Below are 20,112 nucleotides of genomic sequence, written 5' to 3' on the forward strand. Positions count from 1 at the left end.
CTTTCTATACCCCTTTACCTGTATTTCTTATTTCCTAGTGGCAAGAACAGTACTCGACAGTTGTTCCTGAAACTTTGAGTTCCAACTTCTCTTCCTCCCTCCCTCCCCACCCCTTCCCTTTGGAAGGCAAGCAATTCAGTATAGGCCAAATCTGTGTAGTTTTGCAAATGACTTCCATAATAGTTGTGTTGTAAAAGACTAACTATATTTCCCTCCGTCCTATCCTGTCCCCTATTACTTCTGTTCTCTCTTTTTGATCCTGTCCCTCCCCATGGGTGTTGACCTTGAATTGCTCCCTCCTCCCCATGCCCTCCCTTCCATCCTCCCCCCCACCCTGCTTATCCCCTTCTCCCCCACTTTGCTGTATTGTAAGATAGGTTTTCATACCAAAATGAGTGTGCATTTTATTCCTTCCTTTAGTGGAATGTGATGAGAGTAAACTTCATGTTTTTCTTTCACCTCCCCTCTTTCCCTCCACTAATAAGTCTTTTGCTTGCCTCTTTTATGAGAGATAATTTGCCCCATTCCATTTCTCTCTTTCTCCTCCCAATATATTTCTCCCTCACTGGTTGATTTGATTTTTTAAAGATATGATCCCATCCTCTTCAGTTCACTCTGTGCACTCTGTCTCTATGTGTGTACATGTGCGTGTGCATGTGTATGTGTAATCCCACCCAGTACCGAGATACTGAATAGTTTCAAGAGTTACAAATATTGTCTTTCCATATAGGAATGTAAACAGTTCAACTTCAGTAAGTCCCTTATGACTTCTCGTTGCTGTTCACCTTTTCATGCGTCTTTTCATTCCTGTGTTTGAAAGTCAAATTTTCTTTTCAGCTCTGGTCTTTTCATCAAGAATGCTGGAAAGTCCTCTATTTCATTGAAAGACCAATTTTTCCCCTGAAGTATTATACTCAGTTTTCCTGGGTAGGTGATTCTTGGTTTTAGTCCTAGTTCCTTTGACTTCTGGAATATCCTATTCCACGCCCTTTGATCCCTTAATGTAGAAGCTGCTAGATCTTGTGTTATCCTGATTGTATTTCCACAATACTTGAATTGTTTCTTTCTAGCTGCTTGCAATATTTTCTCCTTGACCTGGGAACTCTGGAATTTGGCCACAATGTTCCTAGGAGTTTCTCTTTTTGGATCTCTTTCAGGCGGTGATCTGTGGATTCCTTGAATACTTATTTTGTCCTCTGGTTCTAGAATCTCAGGGCAGTTTTCCTTGATAATTTCATGAAAGATGATGTCTAGGCTCTTTTTTTGATCATGGCTTTCAGGTAGTCCCATAATTTTTAAATTGTCTCTCCTGGATCTATTTTCCAGGTCAGTTGTTTTTCCAATGAGATATTTCACATTATCTTCCATTTTTTCATTCTTTTGGTTTTGTTTTGTGATTTCTTGGTTTCTCATAAAGTCATTAGCCTCCATCTGTTCCATTCTAATTTTGAAAGAACTATTTTCTTCAGTGAGCTTTTGAATCTCCTTTTCCATTTGGCCAATTCTGCTTTTGAAAGCATTCTTCTCCTCATTGGCTTTTTGAACCTCTTTTGCCAATTGAGTTAGCCTATTTTTTAAGGTGTTATTTTCTTCAGCATTTTTTTGGGTCCCCTTTAGCAGGGTGCTGACCTGCTGTTCATGCTTTGACTGCATGTCTCTCATTGCTCTTCCCAGCTTTTCCTCCACCTCTCTAACTTGATTTTCAAAATCCTTTTTGCGCTCTTCCATGGCCTGAGCCTGTTGAGTGGGCTGGGATACAGAAGCTTTGACTTCTGTGTCTTTCCCTGATGGTAAGCATTGTTCTTCCTCATCAGAAAGGAAGGGAGGAAATACCTGTTCACCAAGAAAGTAACCTTCTATGGTCTTATTTTTTTTCCCTTTTCTGGGCATTTTCCCAGCCAGTGACTTGACTTCTGAGTTTTCTTTCCACACCCACCTCGCCTCCAGATCCGCCCAGCTAGCACTTGGGGTCTGAGATTCAAATGCTGATTCCCAGCCTCAGGGCTTTGGGAGGGGGCAGGGCTTCTATTCAGTGTGAGATAAAGTTCAGGTGCTCAGGTGGGGGCAGGGCCACTTCACGGGCTCAGTTCCCTCAGGGGGTTTATGCAGAGATCTTCAACAATGGATCCAGGCTCCTGCCTGTTTGGGGAGCCCTGGTCTGCTCCCGCCTCTGCTGCTGCCTCCTGAGGGGGCCTGAGCCATGGGGACACCCCACTCCCCTGTCGGCCACCCAAAAAGACTGTCTCACTCACCCCTGGTGCCTGTGGGTGGAAGGACCCACGCAGCCGCTGGAGATTCCGTCCCTGAAGCCTGCTCCTCTCGGTGCCACGGCCATGGCAGAGCTGGGCTCCACTTCTGGTCCGGGGCGCGACAGACCTTTCCCGTCAGGTCTCTCTGGAACCGAAATCTCTTCTGCTCTGTTGTTCTGTGGCTTCTGCTGCTCCAGAATTTGTTGCTCCAGAATCTTTTTTACAGATGTTTTATGGGCTGTGGGTTCGGAGTTAGTGTGTGCGCATCTTTCTACTCCGCCATCTTGGCTCGTCCCCCCCTTCCCCCCCCCCCCGGCATTCAAACCTTCTTACAAAATCTAAGCCCCCAAGTAAAACCTCAGCTCAGTGTTAATATCTTTTTTAGAACCAGGGGGCATCACACATCACAATCCTTTGAGCCATTGCTTCAGTAGAAAAAACACAAGGTACTTGGGACCCTCCTACAAAACATCTCCCCTAGTTAAGTTTTCCACAGTGGGCAGGCCCATCAGTGGGTGGGAAAGATCTTTAATCGCATTAAAATAATTAACAATACAAATACACAGTTTCTAGTTAAAGAAGTGTTTCCGTACTTTACTCCTTGTAAAGACTCTTGTTTGATGAAGTCAAGACTCAACCCAGGAACTTGATTAGGCTAAAACAAAAACAGGAAAAAGATCCTAACTTTGATTGACATCACACCAGCTCCAAAGCTGGCTCTCTGTCTTTTATTTCATGCTGCTTATTTTGCACATAGTGCCTTAGATACATAAATAAACCAAGTTAATTTTAAATAAGAGTCATCTTACCTGGTAATTCAGTATAGCCATTAGTGCTATTCTTTTTACTTAACTCCTTTAGTTGTGAAACACCTCTAGAACGACTTGTTCACCTTGGAAAAAGAAGTCCATAAATATTTTCTTTTACATTGTACCTATGGAATTTAATTCATTAGCCTTGAAAACTAAGGAGTTATGAACATTGGACTTGCCTTCAGCCTGGTAGGGCCAAATGCTTACTTTTCCCTGTTCTTGGAAGTAGTCTTGATTTGAGGAATTTTGATTTGAATTCATCTTTTAAATTGTTTAGGATAGATCTGTTAGAAGTGGGTCTGGGAGTCATAGGAAGAAAGGAAGGAAGGAGAGAAGGAAAAAAGAAAAAGAAGGAAGGATAGGAAGAAAAAAAGAAAAATAAACTTAGTAGGAAATGAATAAATGAAAAATAATTTATTAAGTAATTTATTTTTAATTTATTAAATAATCACTTATTATTTATCAGATACTGCTAATTACATGGGATACATATACAAAGTTAAGATAGTTCCTGCCAGCAAGGAGCTTCTATTCTAATAGAGGGAGAGGCATATCTTGAGGAGTGATGGGTTTGGATTAAAGAGGCATTTGGGCTGAAGATTATGAGTAGGGTCAGAGAGTAGATGATTGCTGCAATATTTTCAATAACAGTGGAGCTCCTGCCTCCCTCTGTTCTATTACTGACCCAGAACAAAAGGTGGCATCTTTAATAGTTGCCAGGCCTAGAGGCCTGTGGGCTACCCGAGTCTTCCCTTACCTCTATCCCAAGGTTTTCGGTTGGCCAAACCGGATGCTCGTATGAGAGAAAGGACGTTCCAGAGTCGAACAAGGGTTGAGCTTTATTTCAGGGTCTAGTTACAAGTGCAGGGGAATTCTTCCTTAGGAGGGAAAGAGAAAGATCTCCCAAGGAGGCAAAGATCTTACAATAAGAGATTGGAAGTAGAAGTATAAGTGGGGAGAGAGGGGGAGGGGAGAGAAGAGAGAGGAGGAAAAGCGGAGCCTTGTGTCCTCTTTGGCTCCTCACGTGCTAAGAGAGCTTTCAGGCTTCCCTGATCCTACTTAACTCTCCAGTCGGATAGTTTGCATCTAAATACCGTGCTGTTAGATAACAATAGTGTGCCCAGATCCGGGACAATCTCGAGGGCGGGGAGATCTCTCTCCCATCACGTTTCTCACGGGAAGAGGCGGAAATACACGAGATAGCTCGGTTCACCTCGATTCCCAGCCGTTTCCTGGGGGGTCTCGTGAGAGCTCTAAGATTTAGAAGTTCCCACCTTTACCCACCCGAGACTGTCCACACGGAATTGAGCTTCCAACCCCAACAAATAGTGTATTTGTTTATGACTTCAAGTTAAGCCTAGGTCATTTCAGATTACTGTATTAATTTCCTTGGGGTTTTCCAAATAATGTAATCCATTTAATTCACCTGTGACTTTATTCACTCAGTTCTAAGATTTCAGTAGGTAGCCTTAGCCTTATGACTTTTAAATTATGTAAACTGAAAGATATTTTAAAATCTCTGCTTCTAACATAAGATAATTACAGTGTTAAGAATGTTATTTTTAAAAATTTTAATAAAGGAACGTGAAAAAAGAAAACATGAAAGAATTCTGAGTGAAGAACTTGTTGCCGCTGTTACTTACCTCAATCAGTTTTTGCCTCCTGAACACTCTATTGTTTATATTCCTTGGGACATGGCCAAATATACCAAAAGGTAAATGGATGGGCATTTATGTGTTATTGTGCTATGTTCTTGCTCTTGTAATAGAAACTAACGGTTTCTGTAGTAAATTGATCTCTGTGGCAAATAAATGCTAATGTTTTAGTTTCTTTTATGTGTCTAACAAAGCGGTATTATAAACTGCTGGCATATGAAGTAAGAGTAAACCTAAGCAACTTAGATAAGTTGTCCCAACATACGCAAAAACCCAAACTTTATTTGAGATTGCCATTACTACATCTCTGCTTAATCAAGAGGATATTGCTACTTCTTGAAGATATCAGCCTTTCCTTTTTGCAATCCATTCTGTACTCAGCTGAACAAATCCTCTTTCTCAAACATCACTTTTGAACTGTCATTTATTTAAGAATCAACAGTGGCTCCCTAATACTTATGATGAATCTGAATTCCTCCTCCCAATATTAAGACCTTTTATCATTTGGCCTGAATAATAAATCTAAAATACTAAGGATTGTTAATCTTGATATAAAGCCTTTTTGCTCCATATTCAACTTGATTTGACCTATTCCTGTGCTTTTGCTTATGATATTTTAGCATGACTAGAGTATGTTCTCTCTGCCCATATATGTCAATTATTTCTTTTAAAACGACTCAAATGGTGCTTCATTGGTGCCTTTTCTGGATAATTCAATCCATTCATACATGGATTTAGTTAGTACTTTAAAATACTTTCCACTTAGTGATACCAGATTGTTTCAGTTTATGTCTCTATGTTTTGTCTTTCCTAAATAGATTATGAACTTTCTTAGGGTAGGGACCATATCTCTTAATTCTTTTGTATATCTCCTCTACTCCCCCTGTCTTCATAACACCTTGTACCAGGAACCTTCTATATAAAGTTCCTTGATCAATAGGACATTGCTTTTGGAACCCAGCAGTCTATCCATAGTACCACTTATTTGCCCCTATGATGAAATTAGGGATTCTCGATTTGTTGTAGTCCTTTTGCATATGTTTTTGCATTAAATGTTATTGGTCAGCATCTATAGAAATGGATCATTATAATTTTATTATTAAGTACTAACTTAAAGCTCTATAAAAACCATGAATGTATGCCACCTGAATGTATTTGTCTTATTCATTGAAGGTAAAACCTAATTTTAAATTTGAATTTTCCCCTCTCAGCAAACTATGTAATGTTCTTGATCGACTGAATGTGCTTGCAGAAAGTTTGGTGAAGAAGACAGGCTTCTTTGTAAACCGTCCTGATTCCTACTGTAGCATTTTGCGACCAGATGAAAAGTAAGTACGTTTTAAAAATTTAAATGCTAGCAAGTATTTTTTTAATGGTCATAAGGATAGAAATATTACATTAAATGCCAGCAGTATCTGTTATCTATAAGAGGAACAGCTTTTGTGCTTTTTGGCTGTATTAATTGATATGATTGAGTGGCCTAAATCTGTAGCAGCACGTTCTGGAATATTCTTTGTGTTATGAATGCACCCCATAGTGCTGTTTCCTTATGCTAGTATATAGCTACAATGGGTCTTTTTTTTACTTTGGACAAAAAAGAAAGCAATTACTGATTACTGATACCCCTTTTTGAACACACGGGTTGCAGGACAGCTTAGTGGTGCAGTGGACAGAGCACCAGTCATGGTGTCAGGAGGACCTGAGTTCAATCCAGCCTCAGACACTTGCTGACTGTGTGACCCTGGGCAATAACTTAATTTTGATTACCTCCAAAAAAAAGGAAAAGAAAATATAGGTTGCTATAGTCCTTTCACCCTCCAGATTTATAGGTTTTATATTATTATGGGAGAGATGTTTGTTGTTCTTCTGCTTTCAAAGAGGACCAGTGACATCAGGAGGGTGATGTCTTGACTTTTGAGTGAATTGGATATGAGTGAGGCAGAGCTAGAGAGATGTAAGTATGGCCAGAACAGGGTGGCAAAAAGTAATGGAACAGTAACAAAAGTTAATTATTTCCTTCTTATAGCCTCCTGCATCATCCCAGAGGCTATCCCTGTACATTTTCCTTCACTTCTCAGCAAAGTGGGCTTCAAGTGACAAAGGCATCAGCTGCATCTTCCTTACTGTTGCATTCTTGTTTGGTATTAGAGAAAAAAAGAGACCTGTATTAAGTGACTTTGAATGACTGACTGCTGATGAATAAAGGGTCAGTGCTATCATTATTGCAAGTTTTTTCAGTTTCACAGGGTTGAAGATTCAGATTGTGGGGTTAGGGGTAGGGAGAAGCAAAAGCAGTAGCAAAAGTCAGATATTAGAATATTTTCCACCCTTACCATTTACCTTACCATTTATGTGCATTTCTTTTCCCCAACCCCCTCCCACTCCAGTACTACAATTGCCACTCCTCTGCCATGAGTAGAAATATCATATGTGATTCAATCATACTGAGGGTGCTGACCAAATTATGGTCCTGCTCTGTTACTGATTTGTACATCGGTGTGCTGGCATCATGAGTATTTTCAGAGAATACTAAATTATGTGTTATGATCTATGAACATGAGTAATATCATGGATAGAGAGCCAGCCTTGAAGCCAGAAAGATGTGTTCCGGTCCCACCCTCCCACTTTTCCTCCCCAACTCCCCAAAATATATTGGCTGTGTAAGCCTGGGCAAGTCACTTAACTTTTCATTGTTCTAGGCAACTCTGAGACTATGAGTTACAGAGAAGGTGCCAGCCTGCATCTGTGGAGCTAAGGAGGCTGGTCTACGAGATCTTTAATGTCCCTTCTACTCCTAAATTGTTGGTCTCTAATCTAAGTCAACAATAATAAAAAGTCAGTGTTTTACTTAGATGTATTTGAAGTATAACAGAAGAAGTCAGTGAAATCTCAGGTTTGGTCCCTATCTGGGACTTTGGAAAGGAGACTTGATGATGTTAAAGATGAGACATTTAATGTAGATGGTATAGTTCTTTATATATTACATACTCTCAATAGGTATAAAAAGGGTCATACTCACCCCTTCTCCCTCAATGTAAGTAACATTATATACTATGCATGTTTATTTTCTCTTTACATTTAACAAAGTTTGGGGACACACTGAGGTCAGTAGAGAACAGCATTGAGTTTTGAGTCAGAAGACATTGGCTCTCCCACTTGAGCAAATCATCTAAGCTTTCTGGGCCTCAGTTTCTTCAGCTTAGGAGGCTGATCTAGGAGACCTGTAATGTCCCTTCCAGCCCTGAATTGTTGGCCAATGATCTAAGTCAACAATAATAAAAAGTCAACATTTTTCTTGAATATATTTGATGTAGAACAGGAAAGGTATGGGGAAGTAATCCTACTGGAATTAGCATTGTATCTTCTTTGAGCACCACATTTTAAAAAGATCTGGAGGAACTGGAGGGACTCTAGAGAGAGGTGTACTAAAACAATTAAAGTGATAGAAAATTAATCCAAGGAGGAAAGGTTGAAGGAATTATTATGGTTTAACTTTGAGAAGAGAAGGTTAATGAGTGATTTAATTATGTCTTTTAGTCTATGAAAGATTTTTTAATAGTGACTCTTTATGCTTTTGAGGTGAAAGAGGAAAATTGGGCAAGAGAGATTTTGGTCGGATCTGACAAGAGTTTCTTTAATAGGAGAGAAAATGTTACAATTTACTTCCTAAGGTACATTATAGACATTCCTTTCAAAGACATATGTAGTACAGCAATGGCAGCCATCTATTCTGGATGGTTTGTGCATTCATGTACTAGTTCAATTCTTGATATTCTTTATGACTCTCTTGGAGGCAACTAGGTGGCTTAGTGGATAGAGTGCTGGGCCCTCAGAAAGACCTGAGTTCAAATCCATCCTCAGACACTTACTAACTGTGTGACACTGGACAAGTCACTTTACCTCTGTTTGCTTAATCCACTGGAGAAGGAAATGGCAAACCACACCAGTACTTTTGCCAAGAAAACCCCATGGACAGTATTGGTGTGTTACCATCCATTGGTACTGTCTATGAAGAGTGAAACATGACTGAATGACTAAGCAACATCATGGCTCTCATACTTTGATGTTATGGTAATTTTAAACTAGAACAAAATTCATTATGCAATTTACCTTCTGAAATGAAAAAAAAAATCTCTCTTTTAAAACAGGTGGAATGAACTAGGAGGATGTGTGGTTCCCACTGGTCGTTTGCAGGTACAGAAAATAGTAATGGTTAATAGTAGGTGAATCTACTGAATTTAATGTGGCAGTCTGAAAGCAAATGTGGAGAGGTATAATTCTTGCTTAGGGCATAATTTAAAATAGAATTGATTTTTTTTAAAGTTCTATAGCTTCCTGAGATTTTCTTCTTAAATATTCATAATGCCAAATGTTGAACATTTAATGAATTCTACGGGATCTTTGTCCTAGAAATAGCAGCCATTGTAAGTAAAAAGAATTGGGATTTAATTCAGCAAATATTTATTAAGAATCAACTTTGTGCTGGGGATTTAATGAGCTACCGAACTAAGATAATACACAGTCCCCATCTTCATGGAACTTGCAGTCCATTAGAGGGATATGATACCTCCATAAATTGCTACAATAGCCTACAGTATATAAGTGTATCAGAGAGTCCTGTTAGATCTGAGGCTCTCAAATCACCCTCTGAGATTAATGGAGTTCAGTAAGAGACAGGTGTCCTAGAAGAGTCGGAACTTTAGGCTGTCTCCAGAAAGCCTTATCACAACTTTGATTAATACCATAACACTGATACACTGATAGGTACTGGGAAGGTATTAAACATAACCATAGTGTACAAAATACCATCCTGGGGGGAAACACAATAATACCTTCTTGTCAGTCAAATCTGTTGGGGGATTTCTGCAACTCAGCCATGAACTTCTTGAGCCCTGGAGGATTATCTGGATCTGAATTTTCTTCCAAAGGCAACGAGTTACGAAGCTCTACACCCTCTAAAAATAGTCTATAACCATATTCTTACTTAAATTCTCTCCTTCATGTTGCCCTTCTTATTCATAGCGATGGCTCAGTGTTCCCCAGCTGTGAGCAGTTCAATGCTGTCCTATCATAATGTGAAGCTTGATACTCAGTTCTTAGCTTCCTGTTTGGGATGCTGATAATTTTAATGCTTCCTGGCATTTGAGTTGTGATAATAGGGGAATATGAGACAATTGCTCCATGTTTCTGCCATCCTATAAAAGTCAAATAAATATTTAGTTTATGTAGTAGGATGTGAGTTCTCACCGTGCCTAGCACTGTGCCTAGTACATTGTAGATACTTAATAAATCTTTGTTCCACAAAATGGTGAATTTTGATGAAAAGGGTATGTGAAAAGTATTACATAAGTAAGGAAACACAAAATTGATCCTCAGATGTGGGTAATGATTTAATTCCACTAAAATAAACAAGAAAAATTATTTATAATCCACACAATTTAAAGATACAATTGTAGCAATCCTAAGTGAGCTAAAAATCTGGCATGTTACAATTCAAGAAATATATTTTGATTATTTTAATCTTTCATTTTACTTAAAATTACATGTTTAGCAATAAATATTTGACATGTATCTAAGAAAAGTGTTAAATGGTGATCAAATAAGCTAATGTAATTTTAGGTTGCATTAAGAAAGGGTATAACTTCAGGAAATAAGGAGGTGATAGTCTCATTGTACTCTGCAACATAACACATCTTGAATGTTGTGCTCCATTCTGGACTCACATTTTAGAAAGGATTTGGATAAGTTGGAGAATGTCCAGAGAAGAATGAGCAGAATGGTAAAGGACCCTGAGTTCATTCTAAATATGGTTCAGTTGAAGGAACAGAGGATGTTTAGTATAAAAACTATGGGGGGAGGGTGCATGATTGCTCTTCAAATATAGAAAATCTGTCATTTTGAAGAATTTTTTTTTCACTTTGGCATCACAGGTGAATAACTAGGAGAAATGGGTAGAAGGTGCAAAGAAAGAGGCAAGTAAAGAGGCTTAGTGTTAGGAAAAACTTCCTAGCAAATAGCACTATTCCAAAGAGAAATGGGAAACCTTGGGAAGCATTCGGTTTTTCTTTTTTGGGGTTCTTCAGAACAAAGGCTAGGCAGCCATTTGTCAGGCTCTGAGCATCTTTGAAGGGTCCAAGTTGGGATATGTGATAACTAAAGTCTCTTCCATCTCTGAAACTCTGTATATGAATACCTCCTGTTACTCTTAAAGAAAAAGAAAACTGTGTTATTATGAAAAGTTCATTGAAACAATTGTGACTACCATATAATGACTGAAGAATCTTCTGTTATTCATTTCTTAGACTGGAGTCCTTCGAACCAATTGTGTGGATTGCTTAGATCGCACTAATACAGCCCAATTTATGGTAGGAAAATGTGCTTTAGCTTATCAGCTATATTCCTTGGGGTTGATCGACAAACCTAATCTACAGTTTGATACAGATGCAGTTCGGTAAGATGTATTTTATATACCATCATCTCAACATAATGACACAAAGCAATTAATTATTCAGGATATTTTTAAGTACTCATTACATTTTACTATTTTGTGAAATAATTAAAGGTGTGCTATTTAATCTTGTGGTCATACTATTCAGTTTCTCAGGTTTTCATGTTTTCTATGTAATATTAATCAAATTAATTCTTTGAACAGTAGTACTTAATATGGATATATCATGCCACATTTTTTTTCTATATTTGGTTGATGTCTAAGTGGACTTATTGGAGGGGCTGAGCTGTTTTCACATTTAATTAAAGTGTTAGCATCTTGAGAGCAGTAACTATCCTATTTTTCTATTTGTATCTCCAGCACCATAACACCGAGATTTGCACATAATGTAGTAAATGCTTAATAAATGCTTTGTTCATTCATATGCAAATTGAATTCTACAGACAACTTAATAAGCCATGAAACATCTTAGGAAAAAAAACTAACAGTTTTATTTCTTAGTAAGAATTTCATCAGACAGCAGATCCTCAAATAAGGTCAGATAAAAATTTTAAACAGGGTCTGAGCAGTTACCCCCACAGATATCATTATAACTAGAAATCTTAACAGATACTTAAATATGCGCAAATTACAGTTATGTATTCTTTTTAGAGAACATTTTTGCTATAACTCAGTATGACAAGAACTTATCCTTTTTTTAGAAAGCGTATCAGAAATAAAATAGATGTCAAATGTGAGATGCAAAAAGTCAGAAGTAGACTTAGACAGTTTATCGTAGCTCATTGTGTTTCTTCTCATATTACTTTAAATGAATTATTACATTTTTGGCCACTAACTAATATAAACTGAAAGCGTGACAAGAAGAGGAATTCTGTCTTCAGGATAAATATGAGTAAACTTTGACTTGAAAGAAAAAAGAAAAATAAAATAAGAAAGCCATAAATAAGAGATTATTTTGAGGCTGTGATCCAAATCATTTTGTGAGATTTCTAATAGAATTCTTAAATGTGCATTGTTTTTTGCATAGGTTATTTGAGGAACTATATGAAGATCATGGTGACACGCTATCTCTTCAATATGGTGGTTCTCAGCTTGTTCATCGAGTCAAAACTTATAGGAAGATAGCTCCATGGACCCAGCATTCCAAAGACATCATGCAAACTCTGTCTAGATATTACAGTAATGCTTTTTCAGGTAAATGGGGAGTTATAGATAATTTCAGTACTCAGAGAGATACAAAGGCCTGTCTGGGGCTTTTATTGTTTCTTATGTACACTCCATATATACATTCTTTTTCGTTTTTATATCACCTGATTTAGCTGGACAAAATCAGGGCTAAGTTGTTTGTTTTTTCTTTTAGAGCTGAGTTTTTTAACTCTTTCAGTGTTAACTGTAGTTGTTTCTAATGAAAGACTATTTTATGTATGTACCATCTCCCTTAGATAAATCACTTCCCTTCTCATATTGCCCATCTGTAAAAATTGATAGATGATCTTTAAGGGCTCTTCAGTTTTTGCTCTGTGTTCCTAGATCTGGCTATTTTGTGATTGTATGTGGCTGATTATAGTGCACAGGTGTTTTTTTTTTTTTTTTCAGAGAACAGTTTAAAAAATATTGACAGTTCTGACAAATCCCTGAGTTTGTAAAATCAATATTTTCTTGTGAATTAGATAAGCAATTTGCAGTAATAGTCACTGATGATTCAGGAAAAATGATTATTTTTGTTTAAAATCCTTTGCATCCTTCCTTTTTCATATGACTAGAAACTTTATTCAGAATCCTCTGAAGTCAAATCAAGTCAACAAGCATTTATTAAGTGCCTACTATGTGCCAGGGACTGTGCTAAGTACTTAGGATACAAAGAAAGATAAAAAAAGCACCCAAGCAGTGCCTACTCTTAGTCTTATGAGGAAGACTACATGGAACAACCATGTACCAACAAGATAGATATGGGGTAAATTGCAGATAATCACAATGGGAAGACTCTAAGGAATTGGGAAAGAGAGATTGTACTTGGGACTTGAAGGAAGCTAGGGAAGCCAGGAAATGGAGATGAAGATGAGAGAGAGAATTCCAGGCACAGAACGCAGTCAGAGAGAAACAACATTCAATGGGAGACATAAAGGTTTAAGAAGACTGGAAAAGTGGGGAGGGGTCAGGTTATTAAGGGCTATAAAAATAAAAAAAAATCTAGAGTATGAATAGAATTCTGTTGTCTTTGTCCTAATACCTATGGAAAGGAATTGCTGATTTTTTTCTAGGAGATGTAACAAAAATCATTTATTCGCCTTCCCTCTATCACCTTATAGTTTGAAGATCAGTGGTTGAAGTCCTTCTTTTATTATATCACATTTCTTTTGTTGATGGAAGACTTACATTTCCTCTCAATCCTGTGTCTGTAATAACCAGAAATGGAAAATACCTAGAAGAGCATTCTCTTTGTCCTTACAGTTTTAGTCCTTTCCATACATTGTCAGCATTGAGTACAACATCTAATGTTTCAGCATCGATTGTGGGTTCATTTTATCAACTCCTAAGAAACTGGCAAGGTGACTATTTGAGCAAAGCGATATGTTAATAAAAGCTAGGTGGCTAGCCCTTTGTGTTCTTAAATAATCTTATTAAAAACCTATGTTTTACAAGGAAACATTTATAAATTGAAACAGAAAAATATTTAACCTAGAATATATGCTTAGTCAAACCCTGAAGATAAGAATATATTGTGATTAGTTGACATAGTTCTAATAGGCAATCTGCTTACTCTTGTAGTTATCTGGTTAGGGATATCTTACTTGAAAAGGGAAACACATACTCTCCCTAAATGGTAATAAGACTTTATGTTTTATAGCATTTCTTTAATTGTTAGGAAAAAAAAGGCAGGTGTTATATGTGTCTTGTTTTTTTTTTATATATATATATCCTAATGCTAAGCTACAAATTTGATCTTTGTGCTATAATGTATGTGTGTGTGTATGTATTTAATCATCTGGAATCTGAAGTAATCTGTTTATTGCCAAACAGGCCGGTATATATTCAACCCTCTTTTAATGAGAATGAAAGTAAAGTAATTATGGAGCTTTCTGAGATTCCGGGGTCTTACCATTTCCCCTGGGCCGAATGTCATGATATACTAGCTTTTTACAGGAGCGCACTTGGAAGCTGAGTCTGAGCACACTAGGCTAAAGCTTAATTCAATAAGAACACTGCCTCGTTTCCTGATGTGTTCAAACCAGAGCTTAAACAGTGTGTTGCTGCACACGTGCATGTGATATCTTTAAAGAAAATCTCTTTGGTATTCTCTACCTGCTGTGCATGGTTTCAAGGTCCCACGGTGACAATGAAGAAGGGAGATGTCAGCTTTCATAAGCAGAATTCTCTCTCTCTCTCTTTCTTTATTTTTCCTTGACCTTTTTTTTTTTTTGGTTCCTCTCAACTGTCATTGGTTTTTATCCTTGTTTCCTTAACCTGACTTATCATACTTACTGTGGTGAGAAAGGAAAAGAAAGCAGCATTGACTGCAGATCTTGGCTCTATCATTAAATAATCCTGTCACCTTGGACAAGTCACTCCCCTCTTTGGGCCTCAGCTTCCTCCTTTGTAAAATGAAGAGAGAGGGGGGCAGAGATACTGCCCTTCCCAAGATTCCCTGCACAGCTCTGATTATTCCTAGACAGTGGTTGGGGAGAATTGAGGGGGAGGAGTGGAGAGCAGCTATCAGAGGGGTGCTTATAAATGTTTAGCAACTTCCTCTTGGGGGAAAAAGACACACTTTTACATTATCTTTTCATTATTAACATTTTCTCCATCACTTTCTTAAGTCTAAACAATGAATGAAACAGTAAATGAAGCCCTGGTTTGTAGATTTATCCAATTTCCAAGGTATAAATGCTTACACTGAAAATATAACAATTGTTTAGGGCTGCCTCTAACATACCCCTGGAGGGTAGTGAGGGACATCAGGAACCAGGCAGATTACTGCTATTTGTGACAAAATTTGGGCATTGTGGAGCCAGTCTAGGTGCAGAGAGTGCTAGAGCATGACAGTATTAGTGGTTGTGGTGAGTTATGTGTTTAAGTGTGAGACCAATGAGGGAGAGTTTGGAGATGGTCTTGGATCTCTTTCTTCCCTGTGGTTAATGCAAGAGTGTTTGTCATGGTCAGTCAGTGGCTTGACTTTGTTGCTAGGATGCTCTTTTACTTCCTGCTGTGGATGTAGTGGCTATATCCCAGCCCATTTTTTTAGGGAAATCTGGAAGAAATTTTGGACTGTGCTCAGTTTAACCCTTTACACTTTCTTTTTTTTTTTTTTTAATATATTTATTTAACTTTTAACATTCATTTTAACAAAATTTTGGGTTCCAAATTTTCTCCCCTTTTGCCCCCTCCCCCCCAAACACCAAGCATTCTAATTGCCCCTATGACCAATCTTCTCTCTCTTCTGTCATCCTTCTCTGCCCTTGTCTCCATCTTCTCTTTTGTCCTGTAGGGCCAGATAACTTTCTATACCCCTTTACCTGGATTTCTTATTTCCTAGTGGCAAGAACGTTACTCGACAGTTGATCCTAACACTTTGAGTTCCAACTTCTTTTCCTCCCTCCCTCCCCACCCCTTCCCTTTGGAAGGCAAGCAGTTCAACACAGGCCAAATCTGTGTAGTTTTGCAAACGACTTCCATAATAGTCGTGTTGTATCACACTAACTATATTTCCCTCCATCCTATCCTGTCCCCCATTACTTCTATTCTCTCTTTTGATCCTGTCCCTCCCCATGAGTTTCAACCTCAAATTGCTCCCTCTTCCCCATGCCCTCCCTTCCATCCTCCCCCCCACCCTGCTTATCCCCTTATCCCCCACTTTCCTGTATTGTAAGATAGGTTTTCATACCAAAATGAGTGTGCATTTTATTCCTTCCTTTAGTCGAATGTGATGAGAGTAAGCTTCATGTTTTTCTCTCACCTCCCCTCTTTATCCCTCCACTAATAAGTCTTTTGCTTGTCTCTTTTATGAGAGATAATTTGCCCCATTCCATTTCTCCCTTTCTCCTCCCAATGTATTTCTCTCTCACTGCTTGATTTCATTTTTTTAAGATATGAGCCCATCCTCTTCAATTCACTCTGTGCACTCTATCTCTATGTGTGTGCGTGTGCATGTGTGTGTGTGTAATCCCACCCAGTACCCAGATACTGAATAGTTTCAAGAGTTACAAATATTTTCTTTCCATGTAGGAATGTAAACAGTTCAACTTTAGTAAGTCCCTGATGACTTCTCTTTGCTGTTTACCTTTTCATGCTTCTCTTCATTCTTGTGTTTGAAAGTCAAATTTTCTTTTCAGCTCTGGTCTTTTCATCAAGAATGCTTGAAAGTCCTCTATTTCATTGAAAGACCAATTTTTCCCCTGAAGTTTTTCTGGGTAGGTGATTCTTGGTTTTAGTCCTAGTTCCTTTGACTTCTGGAATATCCTATTCCACGCCCTTTGATCCCTTAATGTAGAAGCTGCTAGATCTTGTGTTATCCTGATTGTATTTCCACAATACTTGAATTGTTTCTTTCTAGCTGCTTGCAATATTTTCTCCTTGACCTGGGAACTCTGGAATTTGGCCACAATGTTCCTAGGAGTTTCTCTTTTTGGATCTCTTTCAGGCGGTGTTCTGTGGATTCCTTGAATATTTATTTTGCCTTCTGGTTCTAGAATCTCAGGGCAGTTTTCCTTGATAATTTCATGAAAGATGATGTCTAGGCTCTTTTTTTGATCATGGCTTTCAGGTAGTCCCATAATTTTTAAATTGTCTCTCCTGGATCTATTTTCCAGGTCAGTTGTTTTTCCAATGAGATATTTCACATTATCTTCCATTTTTCCAATCTTCTCGCTATGTTCTGTGATATCTGTCTTCTTCATAAAGTCCTTAGCATCCATCTGTGCCATTCTAGTTTTGAAAGAACTATTTTCTTCAGTGAGCTTTTGAATCTCCTTTTCCATTTGGCTAATTCTGCTTTTGAAAGCATTCTTCTCCTCATTGGCTTTTTGAACCTCTTTTGCCAATTGAGTTAGGCTAGTTTTCAAGGTGTTATTTTCTTCAGCATTTTTTTGGGTCTCCTTTAGCAGGGTGCTGACCTGCTGTTCATGCTTTGACTGCATGTCTCTCATTTCTCTTCCCAGCTTTTCCTCCACCTCTCTAACTTGATTTTCAAAATTCTTTTTGAGCTCTTCCATGGCCTGAGCCCATTGAGTGGGCTGGGATACAGAAGCCTTGACTTCTGTGTCTTTGCCTGATGGTAAGCATTGTTCTTCCTCATCAGAAAGGAAGGGAGGAAATGCCTGTTCCCCAAGAAAGTAACCTTCTATAGTCTTATTTATTTTCCCTTTTCTGGGCATTTTCCCAGCCAGTGACTTGACCTCTGAATATTCTCCTCACACCCACCTCGCCTCCTGATACTCCCAGCCAGCGCTTGGGGTTTGAGATTCAAATGCTGCTTCCCAGCCTCAGGGCTTTGGGAGGGGGCAGGGCTGCTATTCAGTGTGAGATTCAGTTTAGGTGCTCAGGTAGGGGCAGGGCTGCCTCACGGGCTCAGTTCCCTCATTGGGTTTATGCAGAGACCTTCAACAATGGATCCAGGCTCCTGCCTGCTTTGGGAGCCCTGGTCTGCTCCCACCTCCGCTTCTGCCTCCCGAGGGGTCCTGAGTTATGGGGGCACCCCACTCTCCTCTCGACCCGCCAAAGAGACCCTCTCACTGACCCCCGTCACCTGTGGGTGGAGGGACCCGCGCAGCCGCTGGAGATCCAGTCCCTGAAGCCCGCTCGGATCTTCTCCTCTCGGTTCCGGGGCCGCGGCAGGGCTGTACTTGGCTCCCAGTCCGCGGCGCCCAGTCTGCGGCGCAAAGGACCTTTTGCGAGAGGTTTGCAGGTCCCTCTGGAACAGAAATCTCCTTCGCTCCAATGTTCTGTGGCCTCTGGTCCTGCAGAATTCACAGTGAGTTGCTATTTACAGATGTTCTATGGGTTGTGGGTTTGGAGCTATGTGTATGTGCGTCTTTCTACTCCACCATCTTGGCTCCGCCCCAACCCTTAACACTTTCAACCAATGTGATAGGAATTTGGGAGGGACTGCCCTTGAGTAGAAAAATGTTTTGTTGGAGAATAGAAGAGCATCATTAGGAGATGATCAACCTGGAAGACAGTTTTATTCATTGTGTAGGCAATAAGAGTTCTCCATGTTGTGGCTCTAAGGCTAGGTATACACTAGGGCATGTTTCTGATATGGGGGAATAGATACTGCCCTAATGACAAAGGCAGTACTATTCAGTCTATCACGTAGCTTGCATTTTTTTAAACAGTTAATACATATCATAGTGTGCTATGTGCTGGGGATATGAGGAAAGGCAAAAATAGTCCCTAAAAGGAGTTTACAGTCTAATGAAAAAGGCAACATGTAAATAATGAGTATGTATAAACAAACTCTATGTAGAGTAGATGGAAGGTAATTTCAGAGAGATTCCATTAGAGGTGATGGGAGTGGGAGCTAGAAAGACCTTCTGCAAAAAGTGAGATTTGAGCAGTCTTGAAGGAACTGAGGGACACCAAAAGAAAGGGGTGAGGAAGCAGAGCATTCCAGGTGAAAAGATTAGGAGAAAAGAGACAGAATGTTGTATGTGAGTGTAGCTGGATTATAGCTCAGGTAGGAGGCGATTAATGTAGGAATACTGCAAAGGCAGCAAGGGGTCAAGTTATAAAGAGCGTTAAATGTTAAGCTTTTTGATTTTATTCTGGAAGGAATAGGGAGCCACTGAGCCAAATGAGCAGGGGAAGTGCCTGGGGCTAGATCTACACTTTAGAAAAATCATTTGGCTGCTGAATAGAGGATGGATTCAGATGTAGAGAAACCTCAGTCACAGAGATGAATTAGAAGCCTATTGCAGTAGTCTAGATGAGAAGTAATGAAGACCTGTACTAGGATGGTGACAGTTTGGCTGGAGAGTTGCTGTGAAGATAGAAAAATAGGATTTGACAACAGATTGGATATGTGGAGTGGGTATAAGAGTAGAGGTGAGGATGATACTGAAGTTGGGAGTATGCTTGACCAGGAGGATGGTAGTGCCCTCAACAGTTATAGGGAACTTTGGAAGAGGAGAGTCTAGAGAGAAAGATAGTGAGTTCTGATATTGAATTTATGATTCCTATAGGACCTCTAGTTTGAGATGTCCAAAAAAAGTTGGTGATTTGAGGTTGGAGCTCAGGAGATTAGGGCTGGGTGTATAGATCTGGGAATCGTTTGCATTGAGATGATAACTGGGCCTGTGGGAGTTGATGGGCTCTCCAACAAAGCAAGATTTTATATAGAGGGAGAAGAGAAGAAGGATCAGGATGGAGCCTGAAGGGAACTTGATAGTTGTCTTAGATGAAGAACCAGCAAAGGAGACTGGGGAGGAGTAGTGAAAGAAGTAGGAAGAGAACTAGGAGAGAGCATTGTCACAAAAACCTAGAGAAGAGAAAGCATCCAGAAAGGGCCATGATTGACAGTGTCAAAGGCTGCAGAGAGGTCACGAAGTATAGCTGTTAAGAAAAGGCCATTAGATTAGACAATTAAGAGGTCACTGGCAACTTTGGACTTGGAAAGATCCTTTTTTTTTTTTTTAGCCAAGAAGATAGGATTGAAATTGTTTCATAATTTTATAGGCGAATTTGTATGACTAAAAGGAGTCCCTTTGCAAAATTTGTATTTTATAAAAATAATGATGTTATGTATTTTTTTGAAAATTAAGTGTAAATTTTTTTAATTTGTAGAATAAAAACAATATTCTTTATGATCGAGTTTTCAGATTCCCTAGATTCATACCTTAATAAAGTGTGCATGTCTGTTTCTAATATGACAAAAAAATCGAGAGATAGTTGTCTCCCACCCTTTTGGAATAAATACCTCCTTGGTGAAATAAGTGATTGTTATCATTTCAAGA

The 20,112-nt window shown here is 38.9% G+C and overlaps 1 protein-coding gene across 3 annotated transcripts in view; it reads left to right on the forward strand.

Annotated features, from left to right (window-relative positions):
* Positions 1 to 20,112, forward strand: part of FIG4 (FIG4 phosphoinositide 5-phosphatase) — a 150,093-nt gene that overhangs the window by 47,595 nt on the left and 82,386 nt on the right. For all 3 annotated transcript variants that reach the window (XM_072643035.1, XM_072643036.1, XM_072643037.1), the window contains exons 11-15: positions 4,642 to 4,775; positions 5,928 to 6,044; positions 8,865 to 8,910; positions 11,019 to 11,167; positions 12,192 to 12,358. In XM_072643035.1, coding sequence (XP_072499136.1) covers positions 4,642 to 4,775; positions 5,928 to 6,044; positions 8,865 to 8,910; positions 11,019 to 11,167; positions 12,192 to 12,358 — 613 coding nt within the window. The remainder of the gene's footprint in view (positions 1 to 4,641; positions 4,776 to 5,927; positions 6,045 to 8,864; positions 8,911 to 11,018; positions 11,168 to 12,191; positions 12,359 to 20,112) is intronic.

The sequence above is a fragment of the Notamacropus eugenii genome, chromosome 2, assembly GCF_028372415.1.
Source record: "Notamacropus eugenii isolate mMacEug1 chromosome 2, mMacEug1.pri_v2, whole genome shotgun sequence".
Lineage (NCBI taxonomy): Eukaryota > Metazoa > Chordata > Mammalia > Diprotodontia > Macropodidae > Notamacropus > Notamacropus eugenii.